Genomic DNA, 14,024 nt, shown 5'->3' on the forward strand with positions numbered 1-14,024 from the left:
TACAGTGGTATAAACACTTTTATTCCCTTGTTTTAAGAAGGCAATCGTTTTTTCTTATTCTTCTTCTTCTTTACATACTTATTGGCAAAACAGAAATGATTCTGAAAATAAACGTTCTAACACATAAAGGACAATCACTTTTTTTCTGTGTGTTTCTTGAATGCTTGAAAGTACCTCTTTGGTGTGGGAGGGTACCTTTGACTCGTGGTACTCTTGAGACTACTGGCACACAAACCGCTCCCCTTCAGTTTAGCACAAAGCTAAAAACAAAGCCCAGAACACAGCTCACGTCTGCATCGATCTCAGTCCCTTTTTTTTTTTTTTTTTCTTTCTTACTTTAAAACATAAATGAGGTGTGGTAAACTCAGAAGGCTGATGGAGGATATGGAGGAGGAGAAGGAAAGGAGGAGGAGTTCTACTGGTTGTCCAGCACTGTGTTGGCCTGCAGGAGTCCACTCCCATTGGCAGGCACAGGTGTACAGGTGTCTTTATACTGTCCCGCTGTATTGATCATTTTTTTTTCTTTTTTCACAAAGTTGTTGCGGAGCTGGTTGAAACCCGTCTACAGTCTTTTTTGTTATCCAGCATGTTTCTTTTTTGTTTTTGTTTTTTTGTTGTTATATGATTTGGGTGTTTTTTCATTGAATCTGGTCCTGGCTTAAACTGTGCAGGGGGGGAAGGCCAAGTACTACTCAGGGACAAGTACTGCTGAAAAGAGCGACATTTAAAAACAAACAAACAAAGCAAAATGAAAAACAAACAAACAGACGTCAGACAATGACAAAGCACACCAACAGCTACATGAAAGACAAAAAACAAACAACAAACAAAAACACAAAAAAAAAAAAAAAAAAAAAAAAAAAAAAAACATACAGAGACGACCCTCAAGAGGGCGACGTAATCTCAACATAGTTTGCACTTCATGAAAACACAATCATCTCTGAATGGTTTAAGGGCACATTTTTTTTGTTTAGTCTTTGTTTTTCCTTGTTTTCGTCCTAAAGGTCCGTCCAACACTGCCACAATTCCCCCACAACAGTCTTCCGTTATCCGTAATCGTCTCAAAGTTCTCCGCCACAGTCTTTAGTGTTGCCTCTCCCAGCCCTTCTGCTCTGCCCTTTAGGAAGGGTTCGCGTTCTCCAGAAGCGGCGGGCCGTCCCGGTGCATGGAAGGGTGTGCCGGCTCCCTTTTGTAGGTTTTGGGGGGCAGCTTGGGGATGGCGGTCTGCGAGGTGCTCTGGCGGGGCGGCAGAGGAGGGCCCGCCGCCCCCTGAAGCGGCTCGCAGTCCAGGGGCGGCGAGGGCAAGTGCTTGCGTGGCCCCAGCGGGGAGGGCGTCTGAGGCAGGGGCAGGGGGAAGGTCGAGGTGGGGAAGAAGTGGCTCTGCTCGCTGCGCCGGCCCTGTGGCGGAGGCTGCAGCATCAGAGGGGAACTGGAGAAAACGTCAGGCGTCCGGACGGGCTCCCGCGGGGGCAACGTGGGCGGACTGTCTGGTGGCTCCGATACTGAAGTGCGGTCGGTGAGAGAGTAGCGCGGAGAGTAGACCTTGCCTGTGGGCTGCCTGGGGGGGATGGCTGGAGGACTGTCCAAGTGCTTTGACATCATCTGAAAGGAAGAGAGATGAAAGAAGGGGCTTCAGAGAGAATCTAAAAGTCACAACCAGACTGAACACATCTCTTGGAATTTCAAATGCAAGAATACTGCGTAAATAGTTCATCTAGTACCGTTGTGTATACAGTGCATTTTAATCAGTAATTCAGAATCAAACTGAATTGTGGGGAATGCTGAAATTCCACAATGAATTATTTTTCCCTAAAAGAATCAAAAATCACACCACTGCAAGGTCAAGGTTACACTCCTAGGTAATCTAATGGGGAAAAAACAATGAAATAAGGTTAACAGTGCAATAGTCAGTCTCCTACAGCCTGAGCTCCATGGTGGACCAAAAGAGTTGAATAGTCAATGAACAGTTGAGCAGTTTAGAACAGTTCAGTAGTCAGTGCTATAAGCAGGTGTTGATTGTTCTACAAAGTTTATACTAAATGAGTCAACATCAAATCGATTCAATTAATGATTCACTTGGTTTTTGCTTTTAATCGTAGCTTTCCTGACTAAAAACATGCCATGCCAACCTTGGCTCAAGCGGACTGGCATTTAACTACCATGAGCGCAAATGACGAACAAGAGTTAGAAGATCTGCCTGCTTCTTTTAAACTAGCGATCCAGTGAACTACAACGTTAACAGAGAGCAAGTGCTGGATCTGATGAGGATGGCGCGATGGTGTGGGTGGACAGTTGTAGGGTGTGTACAATGAAACACATCCAACATATAATGGGAAAGGGAGGGGGGCTGGGGGAGTCAAATACACAACACTAGGTTTATTCCAGGACACTAGGAACAGGAACTGTACCTTGCACAACTGTACGCTCCAAAATGCAGTGTGACCTCTGTGTGTTTTACAGTTACACCCCTAATTATACCCGTTAAAAATCAAAAAGATCTGGTCACAGGACTCAAACTATTTGTAAAAATCTACACAAAAGCAATTATCTGGTTCTCCGCTTGGTTCTCAGGGTCATTTAATAATTGTGGGGGTGGTCAGCTTGCTTTATGTGGCCTTTGTTAAATGTTACCCATGAAAACCAGTCCTCTGTTTAAACCTAGGCAAAGGTTTGGGCACCCCTGGTCAAATTACACTTATATAAGTTCTCATGAGAAACTTATAATTACTGTTTATTTGGATACATTAACATTTCTGCATTAAATGTGGAGTGTGCATAAATGATGGCATTACACGTATAATTTATGTTCAATTAAGAAAAACAGAAGCTGTGCTCTGGAATATTTAAGGTATCCCAGGTGGTTGCAAGCTTGTTGTCAAGTGGCTGCTGTGGTGCCCCATGTGGTTGCTAAGTAGTTGCTAAGGTGTTCCTGCAGATGATTTGTTTATTTATGTACACTTTGCTAGTAAGGACCATGCCCTGGAAGGCTGAACAGGGAGGCAAACACAGGAGACATTTGGGTTGGAATTTGAGACCGCTTTGTGGTTGGAGTGTGAAGCAGAGCCCCCTATAGATTGTGGTAAACCCCATATGGTGAAGGGAGGAAATGGGGTGGAGGTAGGTGCAAAGCTATGTATGTATATATGTCATGGGGAATAAGGAGGGATGGGTACTGAAAAATTATTATTATTATTATTAAGTATCTCCATGGCAGGTTACAGCAGCAGGATTTACCTTTGAGGGTGAAGACTCTGCTGGGGCGGATTCAGGACGACGGCGGGGCGGGACGGGTGGAGGGATGGGGGCGTCTTCTGCACTCCGGTGAAAACTCACCATGGAGGACACTGACGACGACCCTAAGCGTGAAGGAAAAAAACGAAAGGCAAGCGAAAAGAAGAAGAAGAAACGTTACACTACAAAACCTGACTCAGACTTTTTTGACAGCTGACCAGACACCAGGACATGGACAAAAGAGTGAGACACAAACGGACACACGGCCTAACACATGACCATTCCCACTCTGACCCCCACCCTGCCATTCATTTACACAGTGAAATTCATTCAGTGGAGCCCAAAAAGCTGCCATCACTGAGGCCCTGCGTAAGAGGGACAGTGGAGACAGGAGAAGAGGGTGAGTGGGAGAAGGGTTCGGAGACACAAACACCGGCGTGCAGACCGGACACTGTGGCTTGAGCATGCATTATGGGTGGAAGCCTGAGCCCTCCTCGGCGTTTGGCAGCTAGCAAATAAATAAGGAGTGCTATACTTGACTTGATCATGTGGTTGCTGACAGTGTTCATATCTAAAAAACGTCTGGCTCTGGTGAGGATGTGAGGGATGGGAAACGATTGTGATGGAAGTCTGAGAGAGTGAGCAGATGGGAGAGAGTGAGAGATGGATGGTGGAGGACAAAAAGGAGGAGGAAGAGGGCTTATACTAACGTGGGCCGTGAGGCAGTGATACCGGGGCAAAAATGGTGTCGCTGTCTGGCAGCAAAAAGAGAAGAAAAGAGAGACACCCTGAGAGCGGGCCAGCGGAAACAAAGCCTCAGACACAGACAGGAGCATCCGGCTCAAGCAAAGCAAACCTGAGATCCAGTCAAACCTCAATCAAATAGGAAGAGCAACTCAAAAAACACATGCCTGCATATTTACAAACACTCTCCACAAAGCTTCATTAGAAAACCATCATTCCACCAATCAGAAGCTCAGTAGTAATATGCTGGTTAAATGCTGGAGAAGATGGGTTAGTAGAAAGGGTTAGCTGACATTACTGTAATGAACACAACCCATGCTGCATCATGGAGGGCTTATCTTTTAGAGCTGCACAGAGCAAAGATGCTGATGCTGATCTTCAGTTCAGCAGATGATAAGGACTGTGTGTGGGAGCATGTGTGTGTGTTGACATATGCCCTGAATGTTAGAAGTGATTTCAATGTTATCCCAGGTTGTTACTAGCTAGTTGTCAATGTGGTCTATAGGGTCAAGTGGTTGATAGTGTTGCTAGGTTGTTGCCAGACAATTGCTATGGTATCTCAGATGTATGCTGTGGGATAACACGGTGGCTGCAATGACAACTCGGCAACCCGAGTGGCTAAGTGGTTGGTAAGGTATCTCAGGTGGTTGCTAGCTTGTTGCCAAGTGGTTGCTACCATGCCCCATGTGGTTGCTAGGGGGTTGCTATGTTGTTTCAAGTGTTTGCTATTGTGTTGCCAAGCGGTCGCACCCCATTAATTTCTAAAAAACACTGTTGCTAGGCAGAAACTAATGTTGTTATATATATATGTGCTGTGTAAATACATACTAGAGTGGAAGGGGCTTGAGGGGCCTTGTGGAGAGTCGAACACACTGCAGATATCAGTGGAGCTGGAGGCTGCAGAAGCGGGTGGGGGTGTGAGGGGTGTACGGGGTGAGTTTGGTGCCGATGCTGCGCTGCTCTCCGTCTCGCTGTCCGGAATTCGGCTGTAGCTGATCTTCCGTGGTTCGTTCTGGAGCGGCGTTGGGTGTCGCATCGTGCCCGGGCGACTGGAGGACGGACGGACACCTGGAGACTTCAGTGGGTAGCTGAACCTCTTAATCTGCAGGTAGGGGGGATGTGGGTAAAACAGTCAGTAACTTAATAATCCTCAAGAAATTTGGAGATGGCAATCTTGTTGAGCACAATCATTTTACTTAACGGTTCTCTACATGTAACATCCTGATTATTTAGACTTTCTTAAGGTTTCATTACATAGAGGGCCGGGCTTTGATGTTACGATCCTAGCTATCTGGGGTAATTTAAGAAATTCCACAGATCCCAGACGAATTGGCCAGTCAAAAAACCTTTATTGATGTATAAGTATGTTGAGCTTTGTGTTTAGTCGTTCCTGACTGCTCAGCAGCTGAGAGCTCATCCCTATGGATGGCTAGAAGGGTTGCATTTGTGGCCACAACACTTACGAATCGAGGAAGTGACCGGGCATTGCGAGGTTCAATCTCCAGAGACTTGTTGAAGAGATGGTCAGCAAACTCCTTTTCCGTCTTTTCCTCCATCGGGTTCAGGTTCTCAAAGAACTTCTGCATCATTACAAGCACGGTGAAGAAGAAATAGAGCAGGGCAGAGAAAAGAAACAAGCTGATAATGGCCATAATTCCCATTTCAACAGTTTACTTTCTTTACAATATCAACATTACATAGGTGTACAGTATTCATTCAATTTCTATTCATTTAATAAAGATTTTATTTAGATTTGTTTTCTTTATTATTTAAATATTAATTCATCATTTTAAGATAAGTTATACATTTGAATGGAAAAGTAACGGCAAACTATGCATAGTAATATAATTTATAATTTAATCTATTAATAATATAATTTTGTAAATTTAAAATGTTCATTTCTACATTGAACATTTTCCATTAAATGCTACTGACCCGTATGTCATTCTCCACCCGTAAGCAGTACGGCTGGTTCTGGTACTGCTGGATCTCTCCAGTGATCTCCGCTACTTTCCGCCGCTTACTGAAGTTGATCAGCTCTTTCCCGTGCCTTTTCAGGAAGTCTGGGTTGCCTTCCTCCGTTTTTAGAATATTTGTTAAATATATTCCTAAACACAAACAAATCATAAAACTTCAAATAATAAAATCCAGTCAATTCAACAAGCAAAACAACTTTAATTAATCTCTCCAAATAAAACTTTCCATATAAAAAGTTTACATAATTACAGTTCGGCCAAGCAATTGGCCGGTGATCGCAATAGGAGGGCAGTTAGCGTGTCTGGAAGTCATTAACATTAAAGAAAGGCTAGTTTGTCTTGGCCGAAGCACGTCAACCAGAAGCTGTTTAATACTATTCACACTGCCGTATGAATGTTTTTCACATGATTAAGATAAAATATATAGGTGTCCTTCGAATGTCTGTGCTTAGTCTAGAATAGCTATAAAAAAAAAAAAATAAAAAAAAAAAAAAAAAAAAAAAAAAACACACTTATAAATGCTTAACTTATATTTAATAACATTACTAAAAACAAAAAATGTTTCTGTACGTTGTCATTAATAATTCTTAGAAAAAAGAAATAAACCAACAGGTTATTATTATTTATAAACAGGACAGTCACATGTTTAAAAAAATTAATAAATAAATATAATTGGCCAAGAAAATTGCAATCAGTGTATCTCTACAAAAAAATAAAATAAATAAATAAATAAATACTCCAAGCAAAATACAGAACTTACCAAAGAAGGGAACACATGGTGGGTTAATGGACCTGAGTTTGGCTAGATACTTCTTATAATGGTCCTCACTGAGTTCATGGGCCTCTTCTAGGATCTTCCTCTGTCTGCTTGGTATTTGCTGGAATACAATCAGACAAAGAAAAAAAAGTGAACTCACGCCGGTATCTCACATAAATATGATTTAAAGCAGAATGCACTAAAAAAAATAAAATAAAAATAAAAAAAGACACCGAAAAGAGACAGAGGAGTTAGGACAGATATGACAGACATTTGCCATCTATCCAGCGTTTACCTCGAATGTGTGGTCAAGCCGGTAGACGGGTGAGGAGTTCATAGCGCTGACCACCTCGAGCACGCCATTAAAGTTATTGAGTTCCTGAAAGACCTGCAGGATTTCGATGATTCGCGACACTACAGCTACCCGCTCCTCCAAGTTCTGTGTCTCCACAATGCACCTGATGAGCACACAGCCATGCGGTCAGATACAGATATCTCTCTCTAAGTATCTCTTTCAAGCCCTTTATCTGAAGCTCTTTAGAAATGACCATCAGCCTGTTTAAAACATGATCAGTGTTGCAGAGTCTTACTTCTCGAACCACAGTGTGAGGTTGGTTGTGTGGCGGATCATGCGCAGCAGGTTGGGGGAGTTCAGCTCTTTGTCCTCTTTCGTCCACACACTGCCCACCAGCTCTGACGGCTGAACCGCCCTAAAGGAAAGAGGTAAACAGAAAAATGCTCATGTTAAAGTTCTCTAGGTGAAGAGTGTGAGGCTCTAAAGGGCGGTTGTCCAGCAGAGTTCGTTCATTAGAGATTTAGAAAAAGATCCAATGTGTGATGAAACGTCCACCTTACTGATGGTTTTTACTGATTCAATGACTGGAATTGAAGGAAATGCACTACATGGACACAAGTCCATAAAGTATTGGCACACCTGTTCATTTATTGATTCTTCTGAAATCATGAGTATTACCAAAAGAGGTTTCGTTTGTGTAACTGTCTCTACTGTCCAGGGAAGAAGACTTTCTACTAGATTTTGGAGGAGCATTGCTGTAAGGATTTGATTGCATTCAGCGACAAGAGTAAATGTGAGATCAGGATGTTGGATGATCACCACCCCACTTCATTTCCATCTCCCACTCCATCTAATACTTTTGGAATGGGTTGGGAATACAGCTCCACAGCTCAATGCGGGGGGGCTTTATACCTCGCTAGCCCACATCTGGCATTAGGCAACATGGTGCCAATAGGTTCATGTTTCTCTGCTCTAATGTTGGAAGAAGTGTCCACAAACATTTGGACGTACAGTGTATTTACGTAGTTTTTTGTTTTTAAATCAATTTGATGTTTGAGACCTTCTATGACTGTGAAAGTCAGAACTGATGCCAAATCAATGCACCCATGCATTTTTATAACCCTTATGACTTCCCTGCTGCAGGATCGGAGCTGGACGCCGCACTATTCTTTTCCATATTGGGAAGTAAATTGACCTAAGCACTACACTACACCGGGACAGGACAATAACATGAGTGATTTGAGGTCACTGAGGGCAGAGCAGTGACGTGCAGCGCAGTGTGCTTCAGAGCCAGTGTGATAACGAGTTCCTAAAGCAGCAGTCCAGCATTACACTTAAACAGCGTACTCATACCTAATCACTGAATGCTAACCCCGACTCCTCCATTCCATTTTCTCCCTCCTTTCTAGTTCCCACCTACTTGCAAGGAGGCTGATGGCTAGGACATGCGTTTTATGAAACCTGCGAGGCTGGAATGAATCTTCGAACTGCTGCTAAATTCTAGATTTGTTACTCCAGCTAACAGTGCACAGTGATGGGAGAGAGCAGCTCAGATACGTCTGACCATGGATAGCGGTCGTATCACCAGGGATTAAACTTGTGACCTCCCAATAATAGGGCTACAACTGGCCAGTGATGCCACTAATTGTTTACTTAGCACTCTCACTAATCATGTGTTACTTATATCAATAGCAATATACACTGTGTCCAAATATTTGTGGACATCCCGTCTACTGAACACATTCAGCTACAGATGGGCAAATGCACGCACACACATCGCCTAGTCCCTGTAGAGAAGCCAATAGACCCTCTGGACCAGATGGACTAGACGGGCGTTGAGCTTTGGAGCAGTGGAACTGTGTTCTCTGGAATGATAGATTGGTGCTCGAGTTTGGGGATGAGATGGGGTGGTGATCATCAAACATCCTGACCTCAATAATACTTGAGGAATGCGATCAAATCCTCTCAGCAGTGCTCCAAAATCTGGACAGTAGAGAAAGTTACTCCAACAAAAGGATAAACTCCTTTTTAATACCCTCGATTTTGGGAGAAACGATGAATGAGCAGGTGTCCCAATACTTTTGTTCACACAGTGCATTATAATTAGCATAATATATTATGTGACCATATTCTCCATTTTTGCCGTTGTTCACTTTTTGACAATGTAAAACTGGCAGTTCTCTACATCGTGTCCACATTACATGATGGATGGGCCAATAGAAATGCTCCAAACGACTTTCCACTGACCAACATTGTTACAGACCTTTGTCCATATCATAGTAAATATGGGAGACATGTTTAGGTACAATTGAAGCATGAGACACCATCATCACTACTTTTCAATACATTTTTTTGTAGTTGTCTTTCCTACAACTACAACCCAGCATTGATCCAACAAGCCTCTGGAGATCCTACACAACTGGGCAATTGTTTCTGCACCTGTTCAAAGCCTGGGAGGATAATACGAGACACGGCTAGGGAGAGGGGTTTCAGCCTCTAGGGAAAAGGAGTACCTTGGGTAAGGTGGTGATAGAATGTTCCCACAGGCCAACAGAGGTAAAGGGAAGTGTGTCCCCATATTCACTTTGTGTGTGTGTGTGTGTGTGTGTGTGTGTGTGTGTGTGTGTGTGTGTGGACACACACACTGTGGATACAATAAGTTGTACTCCCAAGTCCTCCATTGTATTAAAGTGCCCCATTTTCTTTGTTGACACTTGGCAGGTGATCAGAAAACAAAAAAACAAACAGGAAGCAGCCATGCCTTTCCCTCGTGTTCAATACAGCGATTAAAACCTTACCCATAAATCAGATCATTATAGAAAAGCTCAAATAAACATGGCAAAAGAACCCTTCCGAAAGAAGTGGTGGGTGTGTTTACCTGTAGAAGTCAGACTCCAGAAGAGTGAGCTGGCGGGCAATTTCTATGGGGTGAAGGGTCAAAAGCTCGAACTGCTCGATCTGGCCGGGTTTGCTGATGTGCCACTCAATGGGCGGCGGTGAACTCTCAAAGGTGATGTTGTGGCTCGGGCCGTTAGCCTGCGCTTGCTTCTTCCTCTGGATGATCTTGGTGATGGACTCCACCCATTTCCTCATGGCTTTACCTGTGGAGAGGAGCAGAACGAAACCACACAGATTCAGCACCTGCTCTGCTAAGCCTCTTCTAAACGATCCGTTAACCCTGATCACATATTTATAGCAGATTTGTTTCATATTTGTGTTGGGTAAATAAATTAATTAATTCATTAATGAATAAATAAAAGAACCCATTTAATTTTTGTGGTCTCCTGCCCTAACACACAACCTTTACCTCCCTAAAACATAGGAAGGGCAGGCAAGCTGGGAGACGGTCAAATACTAGAGGTTAAAAGAAAGGAGGTCCTCACAGTCCTCATCATTAGATGCTTTGTGTAATATTAGCGGAATAAAACAATGTCTGTCAGGGATCAGAAAAAGTGAAGAGCTTATTTAAAACTGATCTCCAGAAACAAAGGAGGCATTGGAAGAGAGACAGAGACAGAGAGAGAGACAGAGACAGAGAGAGAGAGACAGAGAGAGAGAGAGAGAGTGAGAGAGTACCTCGGACCATGCCGATAAATTCTTCTAGCCGACGGAGGAGCTGGGCGTCCCGCTCAAAGTCATAGAAGTGGTGCTCTACCCAGTGCCGGCACACATTCAGCACCCTGTAGGAACAGAACCATCACTTCACACCTTTTCCACCAATTCAATAAAAGGTGATTTTGCATCCTTTCCCAAATTGATAATTTCCCATCCAGGGACACTTATATAATTATATAAGGTACATATATATAAGGTTATAAAAGGTACAAGACGTTTAATTAGCCCGACCCTTACCCCATATTTCTTAAGCGCATAGACCTCTGTACTGGAGGAATCCACTTAGGAGTTTAGTAGTTGTATCACTTGTGAGTGTTCTGTACCTGAGTTGCACTGGCTGGACAAACTCTTTACGAAAGCGCTTGAGCTCCGCGCTGAGCGGCTGGTCTCCATTCTCCATGGCCATCTGATCTGCCTCTGTGGGTTTGGGCTCTGGAATGTCAAACCTGGAGGAGATGACATGTAGATACAGAAATGTAAATGTTGCCTTTCCAAAGCTGCTTCAAGTACCATTTTACATTGCTTAAAATATGTAGATTACACACAACACTGTGCATAGGTTTAGGTACCAAAATACAGCTAATCTGGGCAGTTCGTGTTTATATGCTCAGTAAAACATTAATATTAATCACTGTGTTCATTAAAACATCTCCAAAGTTCTCCCCATGGAGTCTAGTGTTATTTATCCTCAGATCAACACCTGGTTTGGTGGTAAATCAGTGCTTAATGATGGTAAATCAGGTGAGCTGCTGCTGCTGCTGCTGCTGCTGGAATTAAACACATCCACGCTGTGCTGGCTGGACTGGGGGGCGTCCAGGAGAAACCAGGACCCAAGCTCTGTTCTTCAGACTAGCTAAAAGATCTCACCTTCTTTATTCAGAATGAGAAATTCCTGTTACTCTATTACGTTACGTTAATCTATTTATGCTTACCTGATTTTCAACACTATGTACTTTTACCGCAGTAGAATTACAGATTTGACCAATCCTCTCACCTCTCCATGAGCAGGTCCAGCAGCTCTTGTGGTTTACAGAATGACCTGTAGGTGGTGAGGAACGTTCGCACAAAATTGGGATCTGCAAGAAGGAAAAAAAAAGAAAGAAAGAAAAAGTTAGCAGTTAACGTTCATTCCTTTTTTTTAATTCTGCCATTGTTCTCGTTTGAATGTTGAGGCTGAACTCTTTTGTTTCGTCCCGTTTGGCCTCTTAGTGTTGTGGTCAGTGGCGGGCCCCTTGCAGTGGCCTTGAGCTGCACCTGCTTGTAGTAATAAACTCAACAATCAGAAAAACAAAACAGCTACTTTTAAACTACTGTCAAATTCTTCGGCCGTTAAACGATTATGTAATGGATCATTAATAATGCGCAGACCGCCAAGATGATTACGTATTCATGGTTGCTTATTTTTTCTATTTGCAAAACCGCAGTTAAGAAGGTGCCTAAGCCAGCACACTGAGGATGCAATAGTTGGCCGCACCAAACAAAACAGCAGAACAGAATGAAACGGTGGGGCAAAGCTCAAAGCGTAGCCAAAGAACCCTACTAAGAACCCTGAGAAACTTCAGGTCCAGGCAAACTCAGGGAGAATCTTTAGATCCTGGCTGCAGAACTCCTGCTGCAGAAACTGCTGTGAGTGCAGTATATATCTAGGAAGGTTTGAGCTTAAAAATTAAATAAAATAAATAAATAAATAAATAGTAATAAATTATTATTTTATTCCATTTAGTAGATTAGGTCATTTCAATATCCTTCAGGAGATTTAGGTTCCAAATTCAAATTTCACACACATAAGCCAGATTTCCAGACCAGTTTAGGTATTCCCCAATCATGACCCTACCAAGCACGTTCTTCTGCTGAGCCAGGTAACGCGCTGTGTAATGCTACACAGACAGTGCTCGGAAGAGGACGCTTACTGGTATTCTGTTATTTAAGCAAAGAGATGCTTGTGCTGGCTAGCATGTGGGAGGGAGTGGGAGGGCCATTATTGGTATCTGGGACCAAAGAGATCTGTGGCATCAATCCCACAATTAAAGGGTCAACACATGCATTTTGCATGGACTGCCTCTGAACATGGCTCATCCCTTTAGAAATAACGGTTGGGCATTATAAGGATAAGGATGCACGCATTCACATTTGCCATTAAAGTCCTATTAAATAAGATGCGATTTATCCTCCCAGCGAGTCACAAGGATTTAAAAACAAAACGAAGTCTCCTCTTTCCATCATTCTCATGAGCTTTAGTCCACTAGCAGCCACGAACGCACAAATTACTCTACAACTGCAGCTTGCAGCGACAGAGGGGTCATTTACTTCACTGCAGTAAGTTAAAAAACATTATCTGTACTTTCTACTGCTTACATTTTAATAATATCCTCACCATTTCATTCTGGCTTGCCATCATTAAAAAAAATAAATAAATAATAATAATAAATGTAAAAATAAATAAAAAAATAATGCTCAATGCTCAATGCTCAATGATGCACGTTAATGCTCAGTAGTGCACAGAGACGCTCCTTTAATAGATCTGATATTACTAAAATGCTTCATTTTCAATGGGCAGATCTGCAGCTGAAACAGGAGCCTAGTGCAGCCCAACATTTTTCAACATCAACATTTTAATAGAACATTATAATATCATATATTAATATTAATATAGAACATTCTCCTCATTATGGCTTTTAGAGAAGGGGGGGGGGTAGTAAACTATAGACCCCTGTGGTGAGGCCTAAGCTTTTAGTCTTTGTTTTCCTTCCATTACTTTTATAGTTTCTACTTTAAGTAGTTTTGAAACCAGTACTTTTACACTTTTCCTGGAGTAAAAAACTTAAGCTGATACTTTAGTTTCTTTAGCTTCTTTAGAGGTCTTTTTAAACCCTAGTATCTCCACTTCTACCTGAGGAATGAATGTGAAGACTTTTGACACCTTAGTGCAGCTGCAATATTTGAGATGATATTTCATTTTTTTATTTTATTTTATTTTTTTAAATGTGGGGATAGCACCCAACCCTAGTAACCACACACAAACACACAGTTACATTTGACCAGAGGAGGATGGGTCTCCCTTGTGAGTCTTGGTTCCTCCCAAGGTTTCTTTCTCTTGCCCCCATCACATTTGGCTTGCTCACTGGGGGTGAGATTTTGGCAAATATGGACCTTACTCTCAGCTGCAGAGCCCCATTAAAGCCAGTATAGAAATCCGCTCAGTGCATCCCAACTGTAAACTAATTACTAAGACTAACTAGTGCTCTTCCTTTTACCACTGCTGCCCCCAATCGAAATTACAACTTTCCAGTCCCAAGTCTACTTCTCAAAGCTTTAGGCCACAGCTGCCCCCCCAATTATAGTCTTCATTAGAGAAATTCATTTGACTCAAAATAGTGTACTAGCTTTTTCAGAAGCTGAACAAGTG

At 42.7% G+C, this 14,024-nt stretch overlaps 1 protein-coding gene across 2 annotated transcripts in view; it reads right to left on the reverse strand.

Moving 5' to 3' along the window:
• The window catches only part of sos1 (son of sevenless homolog 1 (Drosophila)), a 52,888-nt gene continuing 38,864 nt past the window's right edge, over nt 1-14,024 (reverse strand). Inside the window, exons 12-24 of one of the 2 annotated variants that reach the window (XM_072659982.1) lie at nt 11,613-11,694; nt 10,942-11,064; nt 10,580-10,683; nt 9,882-10,104; nt 7,299-7,418; nt 7,004-7,166; nt 6,712-6,829; nt 5,911-6,083; nt 5,439-5,555; nt 4,804-5,077; nt 3,942-3,986; nt 3,235-3,356; nt 1-1,602 (exon numbers count right to left, since the gene is read on the reverse strand). In XM_072659982.1, coding sequence (XP_072516083.1) covers nt 1,120-1,602; nt 3,235-3,356; nt 3,942-3,986; nt 4,804-5,077; nt 5,439-5,555; nt 5,911-6,083; nt 6,712-6,829; nt 7,004-7,166; nt 7,299-7,418; nt 9,882-10,104; nt 10,580-10,683; nt 10,942-11,064; nt 11,613-11,694 — 2,147 coding nt within the window. In that variant the 3' untranslated portion in view covers nt 1-1,119. The remainder of the gene's footprint in view (nt 1,603-3,234; nt 3,357-3,941; nt 3,987-4,803; nt 5,078-5,438; nt 5,556-5,910; nt 6,084-6,711; nt 6,830-7,003; nt 7,167-7,298; nt 7,419-9,881; nt 10,105-10,579; nt 10,684-10,941; nt 11,065-11,612; nt 11,695-14,024) is intronic. The other variant, XM_072659983.1, reaches the window with a different exon arrangement.

The sequence above is a fragment of the Salminus brasiliensis genome, chromosome 17 (assembly GCF_030463535.1).
Source record: "Salminus brasiliensis chromosome 17, fSalBra1.hap2, whole genome shotgun sequence".
Classification (NCBI taxonomy): Eukaryota; Metazoa; Chordata; class Actinopteri; order Characiformes; family Bryconidae; genus Salminus; species Salminus brasiliensis.